This window comes from Homarus americanus, unplaced genomic scaffold (genome assembly GCF_018991925.1).
Source record: "Homarus americanus isolate GMGI-L3 unplaced genomic scaffold, GMGI_Hamer_2.0 scaffold52806, whole genome shotgun sequence".
NCBI lineage: Eukaryota > Metazoa > Arthropoda > Malacostraca > Decapoda > Nephropidae > Homarus > Homarus americanus.
Genome location: NW_024720773.1, coordinates 4,766,850 through 4,794,490, shown reverse-complemented (window position 1 = coordinate 4,794,490; position 27,641 = coordinate 4,766,850). Strand labels below are relative to the sequence as shown.

Here is a 27,641-nt window from a genome sequence, read left to right as displayed (position 1 = left end):
TGCGAGATACGTTCCAAGAGAGGTCGCTTTAAACCAAATTCGCACTAAATCGAAGTGTTGTTTCAATGGAGTAATTTAGTTTGGTACTTGAGAGAAACACAAAATACTAAAAAAGACTTTTATTAACTAGTAAATATGAGAAAAATATATGGTGTAATGATATACATATATATATATATGCAGCAAGCACTCCCTGCAGTCGAGTTGAGAGCTGGACGGTACTGATACTGCGTAGTACCGTCTGCTGCCTCGGGTCACTGGCCCTCCCCGACTGAGAGTATACACCCAGATGCACCTCAGCCCATCTCCTAGAATAAACAAAACATTGTTTTTGTACAGGCTGTTGTATTATGCTAAAACAAACACTTATAAATCAACACAGCTAAAATTACGGGATGCGAAATGGTCTGTTTACTAGCGATCAGCTGATGGGGGAGGGTGGTGGCACTGGTGCCGCTCTCCACCCGCATGACTCACACAGCATTTAAACTTTCCTTTTAATTTATTTTTTAATTACTTTGTTATCAAAAATAGATTTTCACTCAACTTTAGTAAGGCAAGTCATCCTCTGAAGATGCAGAGCCCAACTCGACCAGCTCATCATCCACATCACTGTCTAGTGGTGTGGCTGTTGACACATCTGACACGCAGGAAGCACTGGATGACGGCCGTGTCTGCCCAGACGTAGATGGGCCAGCTACCTCAGGAGCTGAAGGAATGGAAAACATTCATTAAATTATTGACTTTCTACCACATAATTATTACATATCATATGCCCCAAATTTAATGTCTATTTTGCCAAGCAATAAAGTTTCATAACAAACTCACCTGATGAGGATAATGGACGGAAGAATGAGGTGATTTTCTTCTGTTGCTGGGCCATAATCAGTTGATCTAGCAGCTGAGAGTACGTAGATGCAGCCCGATTCAACGCCTCCACCACTTGCATATTGTGCTCCATATCAGGGTCATGTTGCAGTGCAGACTGGGTGGCAGAAGTGACGTGCTGCATAAACTCCCTCAGCTTAGGAATTGTCAGTTCCTTCCCCACTGTGTGGGGCTTATGTCGCTTCCTCTTCTTCCTCGTGTTTTTCGCCATCTCCACCATCTCCAAGACTTCTTCAGAGGTGAGAGGATCCTCCATGCTAACAAGCAGTTCAGTCATATCCTCTTCTTGAATTCCTAGAAATCCTAAATCACCTCTCACTTCCTTAACGAGCTTCATAATGTCTTTCACGTCCTTGCCTTCACCAAAGCCCTTGGAATCATGGACTACCTCAGGCCACAGATTACGCCACACTCAATTTAGTGCAGTTTCTGGCACACTTTTCCACGCAAGTGTGATGTTAGCTATGGCATTTTTGATGGTGTAGCTCTTCCAAAACGTTGCTGCAGTCATATTGTTGTCCGTGTTCATAGCCTCAGCCATTTGCCTCATGTATTCTTGAGATAATATCTCTTGAACAAGGCAATAACACCTTGATCTAGTGGCTGAATAAGTGAAGTCACATTTGGAGGGAAGAAGGTCAAGTTTACGTCATTATTCACACTGCACAGGTGTTTGAAGTGGTAAGATGCGTTGTCCATGAGAACCAAGGCCTTGTTGCTAAGGTTAAATTTTTTTTAAACACTTTTGTTGAATAGGGTGGCATAGCTGATGTACCATCCATCAAAAATACCAGAAGTCGTCCACGCCTTCTTGTTTGATCGCCAAATTGCAGGAAATTTCGGGATGTGCACATTTTTCAAGGCAGTAGGTCTAGCTGAGTGGTGGATGACGTGTGGCTTCATTCGTGTGGTGCCTGATGCGTTCGCCATGAGGAGAATCGTCAGTCTGTCCTTGCTGACCTTAAACCCTGGTGCTTTTTATTCACTCTTCATTAGATAGGTTTTCTTGGGCATTCTTTTCCAATACAGTCCAGTTTCATCACAATTCCACACTTGGCAAGGAGAATCACCATTTTCTAACACTATCCTTCATAACTTTCTTCATATCCTCGGCCGCCTCCGCATCGGTAGATGCAGCTTCACCTGAAAGCGTCACATTCCGTAGCCCCGTCCTTTTGATAAATTTGTACAGCCAGCCTGTACTCTCTGTGAACTTACTGTCTTTGATGGACTTCCCTTCCTTTTCAAGTATCCAAGACTGTATATCGTAGGCTTGGTTTTGCAGCATGGGGCCAGTGAGAGGAAGTTTTCGGTGCTGCATGTCTTCTACTCATAACTTCAGTGCTTCTTCCATCTCAACATATATAGCACTCTTCAGGTGGAGTTTACCCTTGGCAACATCTGGTGAAGCATTGGCTGCTCTAATTTTCTTCTCGTTGAGCTTTATAGTGCGGACAGAGCTCTCCGACAGTCCAAATTGACGTCCCACACCTGAAGAACTATTTCCACGCTACAGTGCTTCCAGCTCTTTGATTTTATGCTCCAGTGTAATTATTTGCCTTGATTTCTTGGTCTTTGGGGTAGTTAATGATGTAGTAGCTGGCCTCTTGGACATAGTGGTGATGGTTGATGCACGTGGTAGAAGGAGATAGTGTCACACAATATGTCTGTTCACTAGAGCGTCAGTGTGAGAACTGAGGATGTGTGAGGATGTGGGAGGGTGGCGGGCAGCCGTGTAGCGTCTGGTGGGAAACATTATGCGCTAAATTTAAAATATGATGCGCCAGATTGACTGACGCAAAATAGGAAAGATTCTCTTTAAATTAAAACATTGTCCCAAATTGTGGGTGTCGCTTTAAATCAATAATCTTAAATTGAATTGCTTTAAATTGACGTTCTACTGTACAGTATACTGTACTGCTATTATACTGTACTAGTTTTACTAATAGCCATTTAATAATGATCATAGGTATTTTATTTATTTATTTTTCCCCTATCACTTTATAAACACAGGTACAGTACAGTACAGTACAGTTTGCTGTGCTCCAATGTTTGAGAAAGGCTTTGTGTGTTTCCCTCCACAGGGTTGCAGAACTTGAGGGTAGTGTGAGGGAGATGAGGAGGCAGCAAGAGGAACTTCAAACCCGCCTGAGGGAAGAGACACAACGTAAGGAAGAACTTGAACAGCAGATAATAATAGACCAACGACGCATGAGGGATCTAGAGATACGTTTGAAGGTAAAAAGAAGATATTTGTTATTATTATTATTATTATTATTATTATTATTATTATTATTATTATTATTATTATTATTATTATTTTAGCTATGATATGAATATTGCATAGATTGGCAGATTGTAGTCACACCATTATGAGTCAAGTCAATGATAAAGGTTTCTATTAGGGGCTGGGTGATAAACGTGAGAATAGCAACAATGAATCATCATGTATGAAATGGCTATTATCGTCATTAGTTTTATGATTCATGATAATGGACGAGTTGCCTGTCGGAATTTTTTCATAAGATGGCAGGACAATGGGTAAAAAAATGCTTCAATTCACCATGGTAATGATATTTTAAAATAAATTAGGCCAAAAAGTGTAAAAAATAAGGGTTAAAGTTTCTAAAAAGTCAGGTGACTGCAAAAAGCTCTGTGATTGGTTGTGACGTCACTGGCTGGGGCAAGCCGCTCAGCGGAGGCAGCCAGCTGTGGTGTACGTGTTGTTACCAGCAGAAATACAGGACTTGTGGCCATATACAATGTTGATATACACTGTGGTTGTCTACTATGTTGGCCTCAGTTCTCATACAGTTGGTGTCAGGAAGGATGGAATGGAGACTACACCGGCAAAAACTCTCCAGTGATTTTAGGTCTTGCTGCCATACATCAGCTCAGTAGACGTGTAGCTTTGTTGCTGAAGATGTTAACCGTACTGTAGAAACTAAGTAAAGCAAATGATGTGATAGCTGCAAGGTTAGGCAGGGCAGTGTATGTGATATCAAGAGGCACGTAGCCAAAATTAGGAGTGCTGTCAACCAGTTTACCACATTTTCGGCCAAGATTGTCTCTGGGGCTTTCCTGAGAGACATATTCTTGAATTCTATTCTTCAAAGGGGTGGCTGGTCTTTGGCAGGAATCTCAGGGAGGCATGAGGAGATAATGTAAGAATGTTAGACTGTTGAGGAGATTGTAAAGATTCATTATTAATTCCTTGTTGTAGTTTACAGTTACTGTACTTCTCTTATGAGGTGCAGGTCTTCAGTAGAATTGGAGTTCTATTTTTTGCTTGAGCTGTTGTGGCACCTAGATCTGCCTAGCTCTCAACCTTAAGTTGTAAACCTTCGTCTTTCAGGCCCTCTCCAAGATCTTGGTTTTTAATGGGAGAGGCATCATAATGGTCACCTGTTCTAGTCGAGGGTTTGCCTGGTGGTCGGTAAAAGCATGAATATATGAGACACATGTTCTTGTTTCTCTTAGGCTTTAAAATGGGACTTCTTCCAGAATTATTATTTTATTTATTCTTTATTTTAGCAAGGAGAAGGTGAGTCAGAAAGTGACCGTGGTTGGTTGGCAGAGGAGGAAGACAGAATCCTGCGTTTAAGGGAAGCAACACAACAATTACAGAATGAAGTGGAGCAAAGGGAAGAAGCACTCAAACAAAGGGAACGCATGCATAAAGAAAAGTTGCGTCTTCAGATTTCAAGGCCTAGTGCTCAAGTGAGTAAACACTGCAGGCTGCATTTTAGTGTAGGATATTATATTATAGCCGGAGACTTACATGACTTCTGCAATATCGTGAAGGTGTAAACATACCTCTTGAGTGGATGGGGGTTTAAGGGTCAGATTCCCCCTTATGCTGGAAGCAATATTGAAGTGCACTTCACAACATGTCTGATTTTCAACCCAGAGAGTTCTGTTTCATTTTTTTTATTGTTGATGTAATATTCTTTTAATAACCTTGTTATACACTTAAAGACCTTAATTGTTGAAGTACAGTAATAACATAACAACACCTGATTTTCTTTAAACAGTTCGGATCGGCAGTGTTATCCCCCCCCTCCCCCCATATTCGTTTTTTTTTTTTTACTTTTGTATTTTTCAGACGGGTCTGCCCCAATTAGTCTGATTTATCGAGGATCTTCTACTGTTGAAACTCACATTAGTTTGAGTGATGTGCGCTCTCAGAATAACAGGAAAAATTAGCTGCTTTTCTGTCAGCCAAAGTCGCCAAAATTATAAACACAACTTGGATGTGGTATTACATTTTCCTATAACATGTACCACAGAAAACGCAATTATGAGCAAAAAAAATGTAAGCACGATTGCAGTAAAAAATGTGTCGTGTATCATTTAAGTCAATTAATTGAAAATAGGATATAATTTGAAAATACTGATAATTACTGATGTGCATATAAGAAAATAAAGTTCTTCTCTTGGGAGAGAGAGAGATGCTGGGGTCCTCACTAAAGCTAACTGCGGCCCGGATTCGGACCGCGGTCTGTCAATTGAGTACCCTTAGTATAAAGTATCAGAGCACCTCAAGTGTATAGTATTAATAGTTACCATAGGGGGTAAAAGAATTTTGTGATGACTCATTTAAGTGGTGACTTGGTCATGGTGTACAGTATATAGACAGACACACAGTACTGTATATAGTAATGCTTGTGATGTTATCTTGGTCATTTTCTTTTTTGTAACTGTTAACCAGAGCTCTAAACACTTCTGTATAGAGTGTCAAATCATTACACATTTATCAAAGGCAAACAACACTTAGGTTAATAAATAGGAGTTAGTGGTGGCAGGCTGTAAGCTAACAGAAGCACCTGATGAGCAAATATTTATTTTTAATTTTCTTATTAAATAACAAAGTACAGTAAGTTCAACAAAGCCTTATTTATGCATAGAAATAAGATGTGTTGAAATTAATATAATGTAACACTCACCTGATATGGTGGAGGAAAGTGTATGGAAGTAACTCAATGTAATGACAGCAGTGTGCAAATTTGAAAATTTCAGAACAATGTTAATTTGAAATGACACAATTGTACAGTAGTAAGTTATGAAATATATTAATATTTATATCTTTTCTAATAAAATGTGCTCAGAGGAAATAATTAAGGTAAGGTTAGTTCTATATACAGTATGTACAGTACCGTACAATATACATTAATGCTCGTGTACCACAGCATCATCCCCTCCCACACACAGAGCTGTTTGTGACCTTCTGGCACTGTACTCTATCTTTATTTTCTTTGGATAGAGTGTTCACATTTTTTTTTCATATGAAACCAACTACATACTGCACTTTACTGTACTGTACATTCTACATGAAATTGGTTGCTCTTGCATAAAAAAAGGGATATTGTTCACTCCTGTGAACACAGAGATAAATAATTATTTAACATCTCTGCTTTGTCCTCATCTGAGTCTGTGTAATTACCATCTTCAAGACTCGTGTGGTTTTCCCACATGTATATTTGATTTTGATTTTGTGGAGATAGAAAGCCTAAGGGTTTGACTTGGGCTCATTTGCAATCTGCCTCTGGAACTCTTTTTCAGGCCTTCTATACTCTGACTTGACTTGGTTCCTGGCATACAGCCTTCTGTCCTGCTCATCATTTGTTACGACCCATCTCTTTAACCCTCTCGTGCACTAGATAAGTTTTAAGTTTTCCAGTTCCAAGATCACATCTCTGAGGCCCCCAGGGCAGGCGAAATATGGTGAATAAATTGTTTTGCTTTACCAATTTTCCTCCCATTTTAACTTGTTTTTATTGGCATAAACCCTATATATTTGGCTTTGTAACTGATTGCTCTGCAACAAAGCCCAAAAAAAAGAATAATACAAGTATATAGCTATTTTTTGTCACTTTTAATAAACACAAGAAAAAAATACACACTAATACATTCACAACCTCCTAGCTCAAAATTGTCTGAGTCAACTTTTTAAATACTTTACACTGTTAGAAGCAGATTTTTATGAGCTTTCCAATGCAGTAATCAGATTTCTGATATGACCAATAGTTTTTTAGAAAATAGCAAAAAACTGATTCTCAAATGATAAAAACTTTTTTTTTTATTTTTTATTATTTTTGTACCTATGTTTTATATCTATATAAATTATATTGCATCTTGTAGCCAACACTATAATGAAAAGAATGATGCTAATAAAATTCATGAAAGTCTAGAAAATCATCCTCTTTCAGAGACTTTTTTCAAGACATGGTTACTATAAAGAGGTTGTATAGCCTAGTATGGTAACAGCTTTTAAAAACTGAACACTTTCCCTGTAAATATGAAAAAAAATATTACATCACACAACCATCACTTCACTTCTCTAACACTAAAAATAAATTATTTCGGGAAATAGGGTAAGCACTGTAATCCAGAAGTTGAGGCAGCCAGAACGGAATTATAGAAATTTAAATGGACGCAGCTCACACTCATGGTCTGACTGCTGAGATAATACTGCTCATTTAACTTCTGGTCTTCCCTTCCTTGAGAGTTACCAATTAGTTTATTGATAGAACTTACTTGCTACTATGACACATCAAAATTTGACACAACTCTGTTGAAAACTTAATTTTTGGCATATTTTTTAAAGTTTGGCGACTCGATTTGCGTCACTGAAGTTGGTTTTATCATGAATATGACACGAATCACATCATCATGCATGGAAGTGTTAAATTCAAGATTTTTTTCTTAACTTTGTTACCCGTCACATGGTTCATGTGTAATCATTTCCTTGTAGTCGTGGAGCCAGTGGGTTTAGTCTTGGGTACAGTACAGTATATATTTATCAATAAAATATTGTAGTTCACTTTACTGGCTATGATAATCATGGTAGTACTGTATCTGCAATCTTGTTTCTCAGTGACTTGGGCCAGTCAATACTCCTCATCATCTCCCTCATCCTGTCATAATTGCCACTGTAATATTTAAACCTTGGTCAGCTCTTATCATGAACCAAGTATCAGTTAAATCTGAAGGACATCTCATGATTATTGGTGCCAGCAGGGCTAACCTCATTGTTAGTTATCATGAATTCCAGTGGCTTTAGCGTTTGTTCCCCTCCCTGGTGAATTGGGTCTTTAGCATGTTGGAATAGGAAATCGTCTCTCTGAGTTTGTATAAAAAGAGTTTTAGGATTGTTGAAATAATTTGGTTAAATTTCATTCCTTCAATCAATGTCGCCATAGTTAAAGTCATCCATGGCTAGAGTTGAGGGCCGTTGCATTGTCAATTAAGGCTCATAAATTCCCTTGGTTTAATAAAATGTAATTTGGGGATCTATGAATATATCCAACAATGAGTAAGTCTCCCCCCCCTTCAGTTTAATTTTACACCATTTCAATTCTTTAAAAAATCTTCCCCATGCACCCACACCTGGCTGGCTCTTAGGTCCTATCTAGCATAAATAACCACACCCCTCTTGCAAGTTGCCAACAAGAGGTTCATAAACGAGTCAATCCTCCTGTTCTTATACAACGGTTCCACAACACACAACACCTATTACTATAGGTCAGGTTGATGGGTCTTGAGTAGAGTTTCAAACTCTGCTCTCTTGTTGAGGAAAGTGTTAGTGTACACGAGATGTTCAAGTTTGTATCATGTTTCCGACGCAGGGATGCGTGCCGGGTGTATGGGTGGATAGGTTCAAAGCGTTCATGAGCTATGATTGGCCATTACTGTTATGTGACTGCATGCCTATTTTTGGCTTATGTATCTTGCAGACTATCTCCTCAAACTCTAGCATCATGACACTTTTAGTTCATTGTCTGCTGCCATTATACGAGCTTGTTCATTCGCTCACTGCTGTTTTCACATACGATCTGTGTTGTCCAGTACTGTACATTACTGTACCAGCATATAATCAGCCAAGAAGACCATCAAAACAGTGTTAAGACATAAAAAGAGATTACAGTTATGTATACTGTACTGTACATTCAATTCAGTAAGTGCAAAAGTACCATATGTACAGTACTATACTGTATACTGTACATAGCAAAGTGGATAGTGTAGGCTAGTGTGTAGAGGATATATACTGTACAGTACAGTATAGTGTGATTACAATAATCCTCCTTCATGGTGGGAGAGGACAGGGCTTATTCTCCTACCTTTTCCTTAGCCTACTCATTTTGTTAGGGGCAGCAGACAAATTTAGAGCCTCTGTACAAATACTAAGAAATTTCATCTTGTCATGTGTTTCCCACTTTCAGCTTCATCTGACTGACTCTCAGGGTCTCCATACTCACTCTACATCTTTCCTATACTGTATTAGTACTGGCTGTAATCATTTCAACATTCTTAGAGCTCCTTGCTACTACAAGACCTGTTCAGATCCCACACTCCTCTCAGTCACATTCTGTGTCCCTGCCACAACCTGAGCATAGCTTCTCTTAACTATCACCTCCATACTATCACCTACTTCTTTAGTCTTAAAGAGGATCTCTTTTTCAACTTGCTCTAGTTTGCTAACCAATAAGGTTCCAGTTTCCTCTATTTTCACTGTAAGTATCTCTCCCTTACTGTCTGCAATAGCCTTGTTAGCTTTCATCTTGCAGTCAGGGCAATATCAATGACAAGTTCTAGACTTTGTCAAATTCTGTGGTGTCTTAAATTTGCTTCTGACCTCAACTGCACAATCTTTGCAAAGTTCCTCTTCACATTAGTCAGCAAACTCCCTGGTGCTGCTGGGGTTACATCCTCTGATGCATGTCTCATCTCAAACTTTTTTCCCTCATGTGTAATTTTACCTGTGAGACTCGTAGCCCTGACAACTGTCAGCAGGAGGCACCAGTGATGAGCTTGAGGCAGGATGTATGTGGGGATTATTGTCAGCTGTAGAAATTTGAATAAAATGACCTCCAACACACCACCATAATCGCCCCAACATACCATATCAATGCTCACCCTAACACACATGGGAAATAAATATGAATAGTAATAAGACCAGTGGGATATGGGTGTTCCAGCAGTACTGTACATTACACCAGGTTGTACCAGGTATAAGTCCTATAGTGCACTTCTTGGTGTTCTAGGACATATAAGGTAAGTCCTCTGATAGTAAGAGATAATTAACTTTTTGTTTTTAATTTTTTTCTTCAGAAAGTATGAGGTTGTGGGGGGGAGAAAATTATGCAGAGCCTAGGACTGACAAGGTCAAGAAGTGGCTATGTCAACATTATCTCACTGTTATTAAAACAAAAGAATCATTTCCTTGTTATATTTACAGTCTGGTGTTAGTGATGAGGAAGCCACTAGTAGTGTGTTGGAGCGTCGAGAGTCTGACCTTCGTGAGGAGATCTCACACCTGCGGGACGCTCGAGATTCTCTCATGATGCGCAGACAGAAACTGGACCGCAGGATCCACCGGGTAAGCTTTTCCGTTGTGTTCATAACCTGTTCTGTGTTATCCTCAATTCATAACACACAAGTTTTATCTATATGATGTCATTTTTGGTAATTAATCTCTTGTGGATCCAAATTTCTACAGATGTGCATGTACCCCACAGTTCAGTAATGTACCCAAAGTGAGGTGCATAACTGCATTAAACACACACGACCACGGGGGGGGGTGACAAATAGATCCAAAGATCCAGTTTGATGGTGTAAATGAAATGACAAAGTGTTGCTGAGTGACTATAGCAAAAGAACAAATTAATAATGGGGAGAACATCAACTCCTCTACTTCTCCCATAGTTCTAATGTTCTCACTAACACTTTTGAATTTGAGCAGATGATCACGTTAATAGTCAATGTAAACGATAAGCTGGGCATCATTCTGTGTCTTACTGCCATGCTTGTCATCGGAATATGTCAGATCAATCCATTTGATCTCATTTTATTATCCAAATTATATTTTATAGTGTAGGCCTACGTATAGTGTAGACATTCAAGAATGAAGGGAGGCCAAGGAACTTAGGTGTGACAGATTTGACTCATGAATTGACAACAAAGTACAGTGAACCCTCACTTTAAGCGGTCAATTGAACCCACGGAGGCCCGCGTAAAGCGAGAAACGCGTAAAGTGAACAACATAACATATGGGATTAAATGAAATAGAGACCGGCTGACCCCCAAACTCCACTTTTTCCGACACAATACCTATGTTCTAGTAAAAATAACATCTTAATTTTATGATGGTACATGCACACAATTAATACTTAAGAGAAATAGAGAAATACAGTCGCCAAGTTAATGTCCATTCAAATAATGGACTCAACTCCCTCCCCCTCTTCTCACACTCCTGGCTCTTCCCTCTCTGAGAAATGTTTGGGGGAAAAACCACTAGATTTTAAGGTATAGTAATAAATAATACCTCAAACTAAAGTTAGGATAATATAATTGACATTGCTGGATTCCTTGTAAGACCAGGAATATTTTGAATATAAATGTCGTATATTTTGCACAATAGATAACATATTTACTCAGAGTAAACAAAATACTTAAGAGTAGATCTAAAATTTGTATGTCTAATGCAAAATCTATGATGTTTATATTCAAAATGATCATCAAATTGTAAGAATTCCAGCAATGTAAATTATATTCTGGCCGGGTAATTTGTATAAATTTTATGAGCTAAAACAAATATCTTCAGTTAATAAAAAAAAGTACCCCACCTTGCCTCCCCCCCTCTTCCAACCGCGCCAGATGGTCGGTCGGTCCCTCCCTCCCCCCCACCCCCCACCAACCCTCCCTACCAGAAAAATGTGTGGGAGAAACCAGAATATTTACCTTTTTAGTAATAAATAATACCTCAGACTAAAGTTAGGATAATATAATTGACATTGCTGTGTACTGCGCACATCATTGTCATTCCTAAAAACCCCATTTAATTCATATTACGCTATATAACATTCAAATCCACCGCGCTTGTAAAATCTCAGAAAACGGGAAACATTGTTAAAGGATAACTCACCTACTCAATGTTACTAGACCATGTGTTGTATTGTACCCAGGTACAGTTATATCATATTAATTGTATGTATTCATAGCATTAAGGAGAACTCAGGGTATCCATAAGATGAATGTTAAAGTCCAGTTGAGCCGGACTAGTGTACTGTAGGACTAAGTGTGGATCAGGGTTTGAAGGTCATACTATTTACGTCTGTGAACGTGTAGCGAACATAACTTCCACAGATATCATATGAAAATACATGAGAACAATGATCTGGAAAAAGGATAAATGTATCAGAACTATGTGAGGTGTTGGAAGTGACCCAGAAACTATACTTGAAAGGAAATACTCTTGTATGCGTCGGTATGAACTTAGTACACCTCGTATCCTCACGTGACATATACCCACGACAGGTACAGTGATCAGAGAATCTTATGTCTGTGTTCAAATAGTGCAATGTGTGAGAGGAGGATCCCTCATTACAGTTTTAAGTGAAGTTGATACACCCCCGCCATGAACATTCAGCCTTTGTTTTAAGGCGCGTCATGTACCCGCATCGGGTGTGCCGCGTTGATATTATAACCCAATGAATTTTCCCACGAACTAGCAAACCAAGACCTTACCTTAGTGTGTAATTTAGGATTAAAATATGTGTTTATACGACATGAGTGACAATATACCGAAAAGTGTTCAGGTGAGAACCGTAAGAAATAAAAGTAAAAATTAAAGATTGGAAACTGTAGGCCAACGTGGTGACGAGCGGCAGGGCACTGCCCTCAGTAACCTCCGTTCTACCGTCACCTCAGGTCAGTGTCCTATCGGGCTATATCCCGACCTATAATTAAGGCTTATATAGAAGTTATTACAGTTTAAAGCTTTGCCTGATATATAAGTGTAATAGTAATGTTAGGGGGTGTGATAACCGCCCGTCAGGCATTATTTCTGAGTACCCTCCGTTCTACCGTCACCTCAGGTTCCATGCGGTCGGAGTGCCTTGCTGCCCGGCAGCCATTATCCCTATGAGCGTCCCAACAGGTGGTGACTACTCCCAGCTATGCCAATCCACTGTGAACCTGTGGATTTCCAGCACACCACTCCAAATGAGTAGTCACAAATAAGGAGACCGTGAGAAACTCTGCGGTCGTCACTTGGAGCGACCTATAATACCAGGCGTAGAAATAGTACTGGTATGTCTCTGGGTGAAGCCCTCGTCTTTACCCACATGTGTGTTGAGATGGTGCTACTATGTATGATAACCGACGGTGCTATATTCCATACAGGTGGAGCAGTCTGATGTGTTAAGGGATAGTGTAAGAAGGAATGACCGAGGTAAGGTGGTCACAGATTGTTATGCAATAATTATGTGGATGACACGCCATTAATGTAAGACGTCTGGCGCCCATCTGGGTAACCAACATTTTCGTTGTTCTTCTGAGGAAGACCCATTCAATTGTTCGTTTTTTACCAGTATGCTTTATAAGGAATAAATTAATTAAGACATGTTATGGTTTCACCCTTCTTTCCCCTTATCGATCTGGTCAATGGAAAACCTAACCCAATGCCTAGTCCACGCTGCATGCTACCTAACGAGCTACATGCTGTCCAGAGGGGGTCTGGTGGCAGCGACCCTTAGAAATTAAGATTAGAGTTAAGTATTTACCCTTAGTATTAGTGACTCCCAGTCTGGCAGTATAGCGGGATTCCTTGCAAGACCAGAAATATTTTGAATATACACACCATATATTTTGCACAAAAGATAACATATTTGCTCTGAGTAAACAAAATACTTGCATTAGATCTAAAATTTGTATGTCTAATGCAAAATCTATGATGCTTATATTCAAAATGATCATCAAATTGTAAGAATTCCAGCAATGTAAATTATATTCTGGCCGGATAATTTGTATGAATTTTATGAGCTAAATTAAAAAAATTACACTTCACCTGCGTATATGAGTAGATGCACCGCGTAAAGTGGGAATTCCGGTTCTGGCAGGGTACAGCGTAAATGCGTAATTTGGGACCGCGTAAAGCGAGGGTTGACTGTATATAAAAGGTAATAATTTTCAGAGTCATGGAAGAGGAGTGGGGTCTGGGGAGGAGCGGCGACTGTTGGAACTGGATGAGGCCATAGAAGCTGTGGATGCTGCCATTGAGTACAAGAATGAGGTGATATGCGGGCGGACGAGAGAGCTGAAATGTCATGCCAAACTTCTCAATCAGGTATGTTAACAAGAAAAAAAAAAAAAAAAAAAATTATATATATATATATATATATATATATATATATATACATACATACATACATACATACATACATACATACATACATACATATATATACATATATATACATATATATATATATATATATATATATATATATATATATATATATATATATATATATATATATATATATATATATATATATATATATATATATATATATATATATATATATATATATATATATATATATATATATATATATATATATTTCATTTTTAGTCCATATAACACGCGGACTTTGAACATATAATCAACGACCTCACCAGCAATGGAATCGAACCCTCGACCTACTGGGTGGACTAGGGAAGGGCACACAAGTGTCCTGGCCTAGACTAAACCCAAATTGATCACTCTATATATATATATATATATATATATATATATATGCAGTAGGTTACCCAAGCTGAAAGAGTTAAGGAAAATTCTTATACTGTACATAATGAGATGGATCCCAAGTCACCTCATAAAAATAGTATTTTACTGTACCTGTGGTAGGATTTACCAAACTTTCGTTTCAGAGATATTAATAACACAAGTTTTACTTGCCAGGATAACCTTATGGAGAGACTAATGAATCTGTGTCCAGAGGAAACCCGGTCCCTTCTAGTCAAGTATTTCAATAAGGTGATAGATCTTCGAATTGAGTTCAGGAAGCAGGAGATTATGTTTTCAGATCTTGAGGTAAGATCATTGTTTGTTGAACTGTTTATAAGTTTAAACACATTGGTTAAAAAAATATAACATGTTGCTGTTGCCAAACTTATTTATTTTAAGTACAGTACTGTACCAGATATTACATAAGTGTGATCGTTGTAAGCCACCTGTGTGTGTTAGTGTTACATGTGGTATGGAGCTACACTGGTCTTGACTTGTTTCATGGTTGATTAAGAACATTAGTGATGTATAAGCTTAGGTGGTAGTAGTGTAAGGATGTACTGTACTTTATATCTTAAAGTACTTCATTTTGCAAGCTGAGGATGTGAGTAATTTTAGCCTTTTACTGTCACTTTCTACGTTATGGTGTTGTCCCACTCTTGAGTTTGTTTCCCTCTATCCATATCATGCATGAAGTGGATGGATGGTAATACAGCGAACCCTTAAAGATCCGGACTAAAAGGGGGATCACCTGTCCGAAAAAGCCGATTTTTTTTAATCTTCCGACAAATGTACTAAATGTATAAAAACTATAAATAATGGTATAAAAAACAAAACAAAAAATACAGTACATTTTTTCCTGACCACTGGGGTTAGTTATACAGACTTTTTCCTGTGAAAAAGCCAAAATTTTGAGCAAGATATTACTGTACTCACTTTGTACTCAAATGTACTACACTAAAGGACTAATTTTTTTTAATCTCTTGTGCAAACTATGTGATGTTTATACCCAAATTAATCACTATCTTGCAAAGATTCCAGCAATGTAAGTTATACTGTATTCGGCTATGTCTAGTATGTGACATTTTAGAAGATCAAAACTTAAAGCCTAAAATTATTCACCCTGGGTGGGGGGGTTGAGGGAAGGTGTTGACAGCCAGGCAGGAAGGTTACCAAGTGCGTGGTTATCAGCCAAATTGAGGAAGTTTAAATTTTTCACTTATGAAATGTCAATGAATTGACTTGGCAGAATATAGCTTACATTGCTGTAATTTTTGTAAGTTAGTGATTAATTTGAGTACAAACATCCCATAGTTTGCACCAGACAAAAATTTTTGTAATTAACTTAGAACATTTGAGTACAGGTTTGCCCTTAGAACAATTATTTCTTTTACTTTTTTCATAATATGTATTTAGGATGGTGTATGCATGTAACCGAGTAAAAATAAATGAAGAAAGTTACGTGTATCTACCCGAAAATATGAGTTGAAAAACAACCATAATACCTCACAGCTTGGCCCAGTCGCCTGGTGGTTACAGTGATGAGTCTAACCTGACTACAATGCCATGATTAATCACTATTATATTAGTAAACACTAATAATAACAGTAAATCCAGTGAAATATGGCAGGGAGGGAGGAGTTAAGTGCAGACGACACGTTACTAGCAGTCACATGATTCACTCCTCTTACCCGCACCCGCTGCCAATAGTACGGTCGAAATACATATGTTTTAGTCTAATTTGAAAACTATGACAGGCCAAGTGTTAAGCAACTTATATAAACCATGCATTTACCTACGATAACATAAGAAACATTGTATTATTACTCGAGTGAATGAAATATTCCCACAAACAAAGCTGTTTGTTTCCTACCTCCCGGTCAGTCAGTGCCCACGGGCCTAAAATATTCTTTGTTCTGTTTTGCAAATTCTTCTTAGGGAGGCTTCTTAGCCCAGAACCCAAAATTTTCTTGTCCAAATCTTCCGAAATCCGGATTTACAGGGTCCGAATCTTCAAGGGTTGACTGTACATGTAGTTGGAAGCCTTGTTTCATATATTCTGATGTACATTTGTTCCAATTTTATAAAAAAAAATCCTAATCCTTGTTTTGCTGGTCCATGGCTCTTTAAATTATAATACAAAATGTGTGTGATCTGTTTAAAATCCACCCCTCTATGTTACCTCACCACAAGATGAATTGAAATCTACCCTCACAGGAACTACCTTGAGACCAAATATGTTCTGTAGGTGTAGATTGGTCTAATGCAGTACTGGACTGTAATTGGGATTATTTCAGGATTGATACCTGTAATATATGTCTTGTATAAAGAAAGAAATTAAGTTCAACCTTCTGTTTGTTGTAGAATATCATAATTAGTGCCACCCAGCTTGTTAAGATCATCTGGCCGTGGTGGTGGTGGGTCTCTCACCCATTGTTGACCAGGTGGTCTGTGGGATGGTACAGTAGTCACTTATAAGTCCAGGTCCTCCACTAGTGCAGTACTGACTCAACAAGCCCCACCCCACTGGATTAAAAATTTGTACACTCAACAGTCCTGGCAAATCATTATGAAAGATTATTATCTGAGCACTGGCTTTTGTATCCTTGTTCACCCCAGCTAACAGCATCCAAACAGTGTAGATCAGTGCCTCTAAAACTTAGACTAATTACAAAATAAAATATATTGAGATAAATAATTAGTTGGTGTGTGATGGCATGATTGGTGTGTAGTAAAGTTCAGTCTTTTGTTTTTAGTATGTAAGCATTTTCTCATTGTATGTACTGTACTTGTACTGTACTCAGTAATGGTGAATGAAATTGGTTTTGAGTGTAAGAGTATAGGTAGAAGGGTCTGTCTGTCTGTAATGGTGGGAATAAATTTCTCTGTTTATATTAAAAAATCAATTATTTCCCAGCAGGATCAATTAATTCACTTTTTGTACAACTAGAACCAGTATGAGGAACAGTCAAGGTATATAAGTGACTTGAAGGCAGCATACCAACAAGCCAGTTTGGAGATGGAGAGACGTATTACATCACAGCAGCGTGATTACCAACAAAAAATATCTACATTGTTACGACAATTCAACGATGACTCCTCAGGTATAAAGTTTTGTTTTGTACTAACAAAATTAATAAGCTCTTTTTATTCAGCCTCTCTACTCTGCTCACCTTTTTCACTATAGTTATGGATACCCCTCTTGGCAATACAATTATTTGTGGACAGAGAGTCCGTGTTACTCCTATATCTGGTACTCGTATACTCGGTTATACGTATAGCAGTTTTTACCACCCAAATATCGTTATCCGTACGCCGAACTGGGTTATACACGTACAGTATCTTGGATTATTCAAGTATTTCATATTCGTGCCTCGACAATTCCACTATTTTTGTTTGCTATTTATTCATGAAACCTTAAAAAACTTATTTAATGTTCTTACACCATCAGTAGTGAGGATACAGTACTGTAGGTATGTTATAGACAAATGACCCGAGAGGAATAGAATAAAGTAAACAATTCTTAAAACACCTTCTTTTCTCATTTAAACACTAATTCCATTATTTCAAACACTTTTTAACACATTATAACTCCTTGAGTGTGAACAACTGTGTCCTGCTGCAGTAGTTCACACTCAAGATGTCTTATTTGAAATGTACAGTAGTGCTGGGTGGTGGTCTGCTATCATAATGCTGCTCCACTGTGCAAGTATTTCCTTGCTGTGGGATACATTAACAGTCATTTGTTAACCCGAGTGTACCCATGTGAGCTGTGGATATCAGTAACTTTTCTTTATTATTGCACAGTACATTTATAATATGATTAAAATGTTTTTTATTTGTAACTGTACAATATTTATATGATTAATATGTGTTTCTGTGCTTTTTACATCAGATTAACTAACAAATGTAAGCTAAATAGACTGCTATGGAACCTAAGCCCCCTTATTACATTGGTTTATATGGGAAAATTTGCTGCTTTAATTCACATAACTTTTGCGAATGGAAATCATACGAATAACAAGAACTTGCTGTACAGTCAAAGACAAAAGTCATATCCGCATTCTGTCCGATGATCACATACATCTAAATAACCATATTGAAAGCCATGCCACGACTACATCCTGGCAGTTGGCAAGCCTGATCCAACTGTTCCGATGATACGGGGAAGCGTGTGTCGAATGGTTCGCCATTCGCGAGATGTTTTCACCAATTTTCTGGACACAAATTTTGTCTTTGACTGTACAGTACCTTCCTTTGTCTTATTTCTGTTTCACAATTTAAAACATTGATTTCTGGCTATGACTTTGGGATATTATTATGTTTTTCATTTTGAATCTGACACGTTTATCTTTTTTCTCATTTAATCTTTATTTTGTGTACAGTACATTTGGAATTTCATCATATGGTATAGTTGCTTTCAGGTGTGATGCTACCCCCTACCATGCCTTCTTTGCTCAAGTGGCAATGTCACTACTCATGGGGGCTAGGAAACTGATTGATAGGGCTGTTTCCTAGTATGGTACACGTACAGTATCCCGATTTATGATGGGGTTACGTTCCCGAAAATCCCATTGCAAATAGAGTTCAATATAACATGGGGTTCAATGAGATACATTCCCAGCCAGTGTGACACATACATCTATCACTGACAATTTTTTTTTACACTAATAAAATAAATAAACAAGACTTGCCACATCATTAAGAACAAGCCTGGTTGCATCACCTCCAGAGACACGGTTTTCTTGGGTGCCTTAGCTTTCCAAAGACGTAGGAGCCTTCAGCAACAGTTTGCTAGACATTTTCAAAGTTACACTGCTCACTTCAGTCACAAAAACAGAGCAAAAGCACTTGTCACAAAAAACAGAGTGAAATCACTTGTCACAAAACAGAGCGAAATCACTTGTCACAAAACAGAGCGAAAGCACTTTGCAATCACAGTAAATGTGAAGAATAAATAAAATAATACAGGTAATAAAAATAATTACTGCATTGCCATTTGGGTTTTGGTTTTTAAGAAATGCATCCCAATTGTTCAACAAGGGATACCAGCACAGTATTCAGCAGTTTAGCCATTGTTCATTCAATTTTCTTTTTGTTTTTTATCTTAAATAGGGAAGTGGTTTTAAAACTTCATCATTAATGCCAGCATTTGTATACAGTCATTCAAACTGCAGCTGCAAGGGAAGTGCTGATGGAAAACAGTTGTTTCAGGGCTATACATTTTGGGCCAAAAAATTCACATCCCTCAAAGCACCATTTTCAAGGAAATTCACCCGGGGAAATTCATTTGAGGGATATGAATTGTGGACTAAAAATTTCACATCTCTCCAAAATTCCGCTTTCTTAGATATGCGCTCGAAAAACACATGGGGAGTTAGGCAAAAATTAGAAGTATTTCTGTATAAAACAAAGATTTATTCCCCTTGCTCGACTCCCACCTTTACAAGGACAATCAGACAAAGCATACCTCAAGGACTGTGACTGAGGCGGTTTTCTTCCACAAGGGACCACTTGCTTCACTTTGTCAGATTCGTGGGTAAATTATACAATTTCTGTGGAATTCAGACATTTGGGTTTCAATGTCAAAAAATTGCCGAGTAATTTGACCTCAAAATTGTGAAAAGCAAATTAGAGGAGTTCAAGTGTACTGTATATGCATCTCTCCTACTTGATGGCTTAAGAGTCAAGTGTGATCTGGAGGTTAAACTTTAAAGAACATCACTATGGGAGACTCACATCCATGTTCTTTGAAGCTTCAGGTTTCAGATCACCTGCCTTGTTGTTGTTCTCTAATGTATTGGAAGCTTTGGTCAATATTGGAAACTGTGGGACCAACTCTTCATGTGTTACATACAAGTATATGAATACGGTAGCCCTGAACCAGCCAAATTCTAACTCCAAAATTTACCTGTCATTCCCAGTTACTTTCTGCTGAAAGTACTGTACTGTAATATTACTATTATAAATGATTTCCTTTGAAAACAAACCCCGCTCTTACTGACTTTCATACTCACTATCTTTCACCAATAAATTTTGTTTTGTAAAAAAAAAAAAAAAAATAAAAACATCTTTGATAAAATATAATTTCTTTTACAGGATCAGGTGCTCATGAATTCCGTTTACGAGAAATGGAAAAGCAATTATTTTATTATAAGAAGCTAAGCCGAGACTTAAAGGCCAAGCTACGACAGTATAGTGAAGATGCCCGAAATGATAGATTCAGGGATGAACAGGCAGGTGAGTTACTAAGAAAGCTTAAAACTATTAATAAATAGCAATGAGACAGTAAAGTTTTATTATACAAAGGTGTAAGAATAAAAATATTATTATACTTCAGGTCCTTTGTCTTAACCATCTGATTTAAGTTAAAATGTCATTTGAAAATGTTATTTCATGAAAAAATAAATAAAATATAATTATTCCCACAAACCAAGTAACTGAACCATGTTAAAAAGTTAAGTAATTACACTACCGTTAAGGTGCTGTACAGTAGTGTACTAAAGCCTTTACACTATGAACTTTCTATTCTATTTTCTTTCAGGTCAATCATCACAGCCCTTTGCTACTGCTTCAGGTCACCCAGAAGCAGGTCCTTTTACTACCCGGCGTCACCCACTCATACCCTCTCATCCTCCTGCGCCAATTTTACCAAGAAGGACCCGGATGCAAGCTGCAGAACAGGCTGCTAAACATCCAGTGCCACAAACTAAAGTTACTAGAGAGAAAAACAAGATCATTATACAACAAAAATCAGACAGACAAGGGAAAACAAAAAACAGTTTGGAATCCAGATAGATGAAAATTATAACAGATAAACAAGTGATAATATAATGGTAGAACCGGTAGTGTTTTATTCTTTATATCTTAAATAACTATTATTTTTAGTAACAAACAAATAAGTCAGCCAAAGATAGCATATCAAAAGATAGATACTATTACTGTACAGTGATATCCAGTTAGCAGGAACAATTGGTGCAGAGCACTTCCGGGGATGGGAGACGTCCGGGTATCCAGACGACTTTCACAAACCCTGAAACATTCTTTATCCCCAGAATTTTTTCCGGTTACTGGGAAAAGTTCCGAGAGTCTAAACTACGCAGCTTGCACAGATATACACTAGCCCCTCAGAATGTTTCTGGGTACCGGGGAAAGTTTTCGAAGAGTCTAAACTACCGGAGTTTGTAAGAGCAGTTCTAATTAAGTTAAAAATTCCATTTCTAGTAATATCTCCATTAGCCGGAATCCCTCAAATCCGGAACACTCCGATAGCCGGAATTGAAATTTTCTCAGAGAATCATTCCCAAAGCCGGAATTTTCGGAAAAATTCCGGCTTTGGGAACAATTTTCCGAAGGGTACATTTTCTGGAAAATTCAAAGAAAGTTTTCCCGATACCCAGAAAATTCCAGAAATGGGGAAGTTTTTTTCCGGGTTTGAGAGATGAAAATCAAGCGCATTTTCTGGAAATTCCGAGAAAACCTTAGCGTTTCCCGAAAAAATACGGGGGCGAGGGATATTTTTCCGGGTTCGAAAGATGATGTAATAGGCAATTTCTGGAACTTTTGTGAAAAATTTTCCATTACCCGGAAAATTCCGGAAATGAGAGATTTTTTTCCGGCTTTGAGAGAGTCGTCTTGTTACCCGGAAATCTCTCATTCCCGGAAGTGCTCTGCACCAATTGTTCCGGCTAACGGGGATATCACTGTACTAGAATAATCCTGAATAGTTATGTAAAAGTTTGGTTAAATATAAAAACTAAAACTATATGATACGGGCATGCGAGGTGCCGCATGAATGAAGCGAAGACTGGTATTTTCCACCTGCACAGAGATGTGGGGGATTAATAGGTCTCATGTAACTGACCTGACCTGATGCAATGTCAGGTGGTCACCCGTTGTTGGGTGGGGGATTAGTGGGTCTCATGACCTGAAGATGTCTTGAATAAAGACGAAAGCCAAGGTATTTTGAGAAACGAGGCTGTTGGCGAAAAGGTGTATAAACTTTTATTCACAACATCTGCTCTGATTGTGTTAGATAAATTAATTTGGTACCATTGCATATATGGAAATGCATTTCTGATAACAAAATTTACCCTGTGAGATATATAGTACTGTATTGTAAATGAAGGTATGGCACAGATTATTACAATAATGTATCTTTACTAATTAATGAACAACAAATAATCAAAATTGTATCATGAATGAGGTAGGAGTTGGTGACAAGCAATGAATGAGAGGCAACTCTGTGTGGGGTGGGGGGGGGGGGGTCACATTTACCCTCCAATGGACCCTTCACGCTCTCCTTCCCTCACAGCATTCATTCTAAACTTCTAATTGGGTTAAGAGATTAATTTGATACCATAATGTTCCTGAATAAATTCTCTTGAAACATTTTCAATAAGATATCCTTCAAACAAAATATTTCGACATGATAATGATGGGATTTCCAAACGTTTGTAAAAAAAAAAAAATCAAACACATAAGAAATGTTGATACCAGAGACAATAAAATCAATTCTAATTAATTTATACACCATTTTTTTTTCACCCAAATAATCCCGAATACTTTATCTAAAAGTTTGGTGAAATAAATATATTAAAAAAAAAAATCTATGACACAGGCATGAATGGAGCTGTTACAGCAAAGACCATTTTCCAGAGTCTAAACGACTCATCTTGCAGGAGTTGTAGTTATTTACACAAATGCCACTTTACACGTACAATATTGTTAATACTGCAAACAAAATAATGTTTACTACTACTACAGTACGATGTATATACAGTACTGTACTCACCAACAAATCCTGTTGTCTTCAGCCTAGAATAAGCACACACTGTTCACTCGGCTGAATGTAATACGTAACTGTTATCACGTTTTAACACTTTCTATGAAGGCTGGGTGGGGATAAGTGGGTCATGTTACTGACCTGACCTGATACAATATCAGGTCACCCATTGTTGGGGTGAGGGATTAGTGGGTTTTATGACCTGAAGATGTCTTTAATATAGACAAAAGCTCAGGTGCTTTAGTGTTTCCTACAGTATAATATGCATAAGTGTAATCACTTTTTATGTTCTTAACACTGCTTTAATAACACTCTTCTTGGCTGATTTTGTTCTGGTTCAGTAATGTACAGCACTGCACATCACAAATTGTAAAAAAAAACCCGGAATTGAGAATTTTTCTGGAAAAATTCCGAGCAAATTTCAATTCCGTCCATTGGAGAGTACCAGCTAACAGATATTGTAGTTACCCATGTAATACCAAAACGTTCTTTATGATTTGTACCCTTCATAGATCGTGCGTCAATTGGAGGTCACAAAAAAATTACAGTTGTCCCCTTAACGCGGTCAATAGAACCCAGAGGGTCCCGTGTTAAGTGAAATCCGCGTTAAGTGAACAACAGAACATATGGGATTAATTCCAATAGAAACCGGCCTGACCCCCAAACTCCACTTTTTGAAGACACATAACTATGTTGTAGTAAAAATAACATCTTAATTTTATGATGGTACATGCACACAATTAATACTTAAGAGAAATAGAGAAATACAGTCACCAAGTTAATGTCCATTCAAATAATGGACTCAACTCCCTCCCTCTCTTCTCACACAACACTGCCGGCTCTTCCCTCTCTGAGAAATTTGTGGGGGAAAACCACTAAATTTTAATAAATAATACCTCAAACTAAAGTTAGGATAATACAATTGACATTGCTGGATTCCTTGTAAGACCAGGAATATTTTGAATATAAATGTCATATATTTTGCACAAAAGATAACATACTTACTCAGATTAAAAATTTTATCTAAGATTTGTATGTCTAATGCAAAATATATGATGTTTATATTCAAAATGATCATCAAATTATAAGAATTCCAACAATGTAAATTATATTCTGACCGGGTAGTTTGTATGAATTTTATGAGCTAAAACATATATCTTCAGTTAATAAAAAAAAAAATAATCTTCAGGACACTATCTGTCAATCAAAGTACCCCACCTTGCCCTCCCCCCCTCTTCCAACCGCGCGGTCAGTCCCAACCCTCCCCCCCACCCCCCACCAATCCTCCCTTCAAGAGATGTGGGGTGAAAAATTTAGATTTTAACATTTTGTATTAAATAATACCTCAGATTAAAGTTAGGATAATATAATTGACATTGCTGGATTCCTTGTAAGACCAGGAATATTTTGAATATAAACGTCATATATTTTGCACAAAAGATAACATACTTACTCAGATTAAAAATTTTATCTAAAAATTTTATGTCTAATGCAAAATATATGATGTTTATATTCAAAATGATCACCAAATTATAAGAATTCCAGCAATGTAAATTATATTCTGCCGGGTAATTTGTATGAATTTTATGAGCTAAAACAGGCAGGGTGGAGGGTGGGGCAAATCTAAAAATAGCGTCTCGAGCCGGACACTCACCGCGTATATGATGAAAAAATCCGTGTTAAGTGAAAGTTCAGCTCTGGCGAGGCACCGCGATATGATAAAACGCGCTAAGTGAAACCGCGTTAGGCGGGGTAACACTGTATAAGTTTTAAGGGGAGTTCAATTTTATTCCTCTATATTCCTTGTGTGGAACTGTCCCTCCCTTGTCTGTCTCAACCTGATGATAGATGGGGGACTGGATTATTTGTACTACACTAATTTTTATAATTACAACTCCATATTTGATGGAAAAGAAATTAATCTAATGATCTAAATTCTATAAATTCATAAGAATCCTCTCCTTCAGTGAAGTATGGTAGTTGGGTGGTATGAGTCAGCAGAAAGTTCCCCTCTCCACTATCGGAGGCTTGGCCACCTTTCCTCCCCTCCTCGGAGGGAGGGGAAAGGTTTCCCAAACTGGGGAGCTCGAGTTGCTCCTGAGCAAATTCTCACTTATATGCATTTGTCTCCTGAAAATCCATAACAGACACATCATGGGCACAGTCATCCTTATCTAGGACAATTGTGGTGTACCCTATATAGCCCATTATCCATCACTTCCTCGTTGCAGGCGACAGGTTGCGAGATTCACCTCCAACGTACATATACCATATGCTCCATTTACCTGCCACCCAGTACACCAATTGCCAGGAAGGATTTGGTTTCATAAATTCATCAACTTCCTTCTTGGTGATCTTACGGTAATGGAAAGCATACCCTCTAGGGTGATACAATAATTAATTCAAGGGATGACTTGATAACTTCGATCATTGAAGAAATGGACCTTGGTATATTATAAATAGGTACTGTACTGGTGATGTCACCCACTATCATGTCCAGACCAACACGACTACAGCCATAGATCTCTCATTGTGCTCAGCAAACTCTCTACTGGACTTTGAGGAAGTGACCACTACCCTATCCTACTTTCCTCCCTGGAAGTCCTCCCGACACCACAGTTTCCCGTTGGCGGTTAGACAAGGTGGACTGGGACTTGTTCAAAGGTCTAGCGAAGGTAGACAGAAGCATTGAAGAATTTCCCTCCGTAGATGAAGTGGATGAATACTTAGCCAGTCTCCTCCAATGGGCTGGTCACTGCTCCATTACTTGGACCTCTGGTCGTGTAGCTTGCTGGCCTGTTCTTTGGTGGTCGGAGGAATGCAGGCAGGCAGTTGTTGAATGGCGCAGAGCTTATGGTCGCTACTGGTGTCATAGGGCAGAATTTTATCATGTGGCATACAAACAGGCCACAGCCCAAGCTTGTCGAGTTTTAAAGATATGCTCATCGCCAGTCTTTTTCTTCTTATGTCTCCTCTATCAATGAAAAAAAAAAATTGTCTCAGGTATGGAAAAGTGTGCAGAAAATTGCAGGTTAGTTTTCATCTAATCCTCCCCCAGTTCTCAGGGCCAATGATGGCAGCTCAGTTACCACCCCTCAAGAAGTTGCTGAGCTTTTTGGCACAGCATTTGCAGGGGTGTTTATGGCAGCTCGATCTCCAGAGTTCAAGCGGGTATGTCGAGTAGAGAAATCACAGGCCCTGGATTTTGGAGTGGGACATGGTGAGACATAGAGCATCATGTTCTCAATGAAAGAAATAAGAACCACCCACTCACTCACTGGAGATACATCACCAAGGCCTGATGATATCCCATTTTCAATACTCTGCCATCATGAAGTTGAGGCACAGAGCTTTCTATTGGAGCTATATAACGGGATCTGATGAGAGGTTGCCTTCCTACCCTCGGGGCGGGAGGCTACTGTCCTGCCTTTCAAGAAGACTTGAAAAGAAGGTCTTCACCCGCTAGCTTATTGCCCCATAGCTCTGACCTGTATCAGCAAGCTGTTTGAAAAGATGGTCAACTCACACTTCTTAGTATACTACCTAGAAGAATGCCCTTCCTTCACCATATCAATCTGGCTTCTGGAAAATGCATTTTACAACAGATGCTCTTGTTTGTCTTGAGTCCACTGTCTGTGAGGGTTTTGCTCATAGCCAGCATCTCATCTGCATTTTTTTTTTACCTAGACAAAGCAAACAACACAGCTTGGAGATTCTGCATGCTTAAATAAGTAGCTTGACAAATTTGGATTACAGGGAAATTTACCACCAATAATAGGTCAGTTCTTGGGACATCGCACTTTTAGGGTCTGCATTGCCATAGAAATATCAGCACCACATATTCAGGGCAGTATCTTGAGTGTGATCCTATTTATCACTGCAATTAATGGGATAGCAGCATCGGTTCCAGGTGGTGTATAAATTTCAATGATACCGCATGTTAGTGGCTGAACACCGCATGCAATTTACACTAGACAAGGTTTCACATTGGACCACAGGACATGGTTTCAGATTTTCTCGCTTAAGGACCATTGCCATGCATTTCTGCCACCTATGAGGTGTTCATCCAGCCTTCTCATATTGTGTGAAAGAATAGTACTGTACTACACTGTAACAGGGTAAAGAAAAGTACTAAGATGGGGAGGAAGTACTGAAGGTACAAATGTAATACAGTACGGTATTTGTAATTAAATTTTTATGAAATGGGCAATTACTGTTCTTTCACTAGATGGAGAATATTAATGCGTAGCAGACAAACATCAGCACTGTAAACTATGCACTACATGACTCACCTTCAAAAGTACATGACAATTTAGCTGATGGCTGCTTGAAAATGAGAAACCTGTATACAGTACAATCCCAGGTAGTTCATGATGCCTATTATGGATAAAAAAGATT

At 38.3% G+C, this 27,641-nt stretch overlaps 2 protein-coding genes across 2 annotated transcripts in view; one reads left to right on the top strand and one right to left on the bottom strand.

The window, feature by feature from the left end:
• The window catches only part of LOC121860911 (kinesin-like protein KIF7), a 72,619-nt gene extending 50,918 nt beyond the window's left edge, over positions 1-21,701 (top strand). Inside the window, exons 16-23 of the mRNA XM_042358286.1 lie at positions 2,973-3,126; positions 4,423-4,608; positions 10,127-10,267; positions 13,862-14,014; positions 14,633-14,764; positions 17,409-17,562; positions 20,558-20,698; positions 21,003-21,701. Coding sequence (XP_042214220.1) covers positions 2,973-3,126; positions 4,423-4,608; positions 10,127-10,267; positions 13,862-14,014; positions 14,633-14,764; positions 17,409-17,562; positions 20,558-20,698; positions 21,003-21,256 — 1,315 coding nt within the window. The 3' untranslated portion in view covers positions 21,257-21,701. The remainder of the gene's footprint in view (positions 1-2,972; positions 3,127-4,422; positions 4,609-10,126; positions 10,268-13,861; positions 14,015-14,632; positions 14,765-17,408; positions 17,563-20,557; positions 20,699-21,002) is intronic.
• Positions 342-2,912, bottom strand: LOC121860912. Its single transcript, XM_042358288.1, has 2 exons — positions 829-2,912; positions 342-709 (listed from the first exon to the last, which is right to left on the bottom strand). The coding sequence occupies exons 1-2, from the start codon at positions 1,223-1,225 to the stop codon at positions 549-551; spliced, it is 558 nt and encodes a 185-aa protein (XP_042214222.1). The 5' UTR covers positions 1,226-2,912; the 3' UTR covers positions 342-548.
• Positions 21,702-27,641: the final 5,940 nt, after the last annotated feature.

What these genes read in the sequence shown, in the direction of transcription:
- LOC121860912 (XM_042358288.1), bottom strand. Translation starts at nt 1,225, where the DNA reads ATGAAGCTCGTTAAGGAAGTGAGAGGTGATTTAGGATTTCTAGGAATT. An exon ending in CCGTCCATTATCCTCATCAG is followed by an intron (nt 710 to 828) that starts GTGAGTTTGTTA and finishes CCATTCCTTCAG; the next exon opens with CTCCTGAGGTAGCTGGCCCA.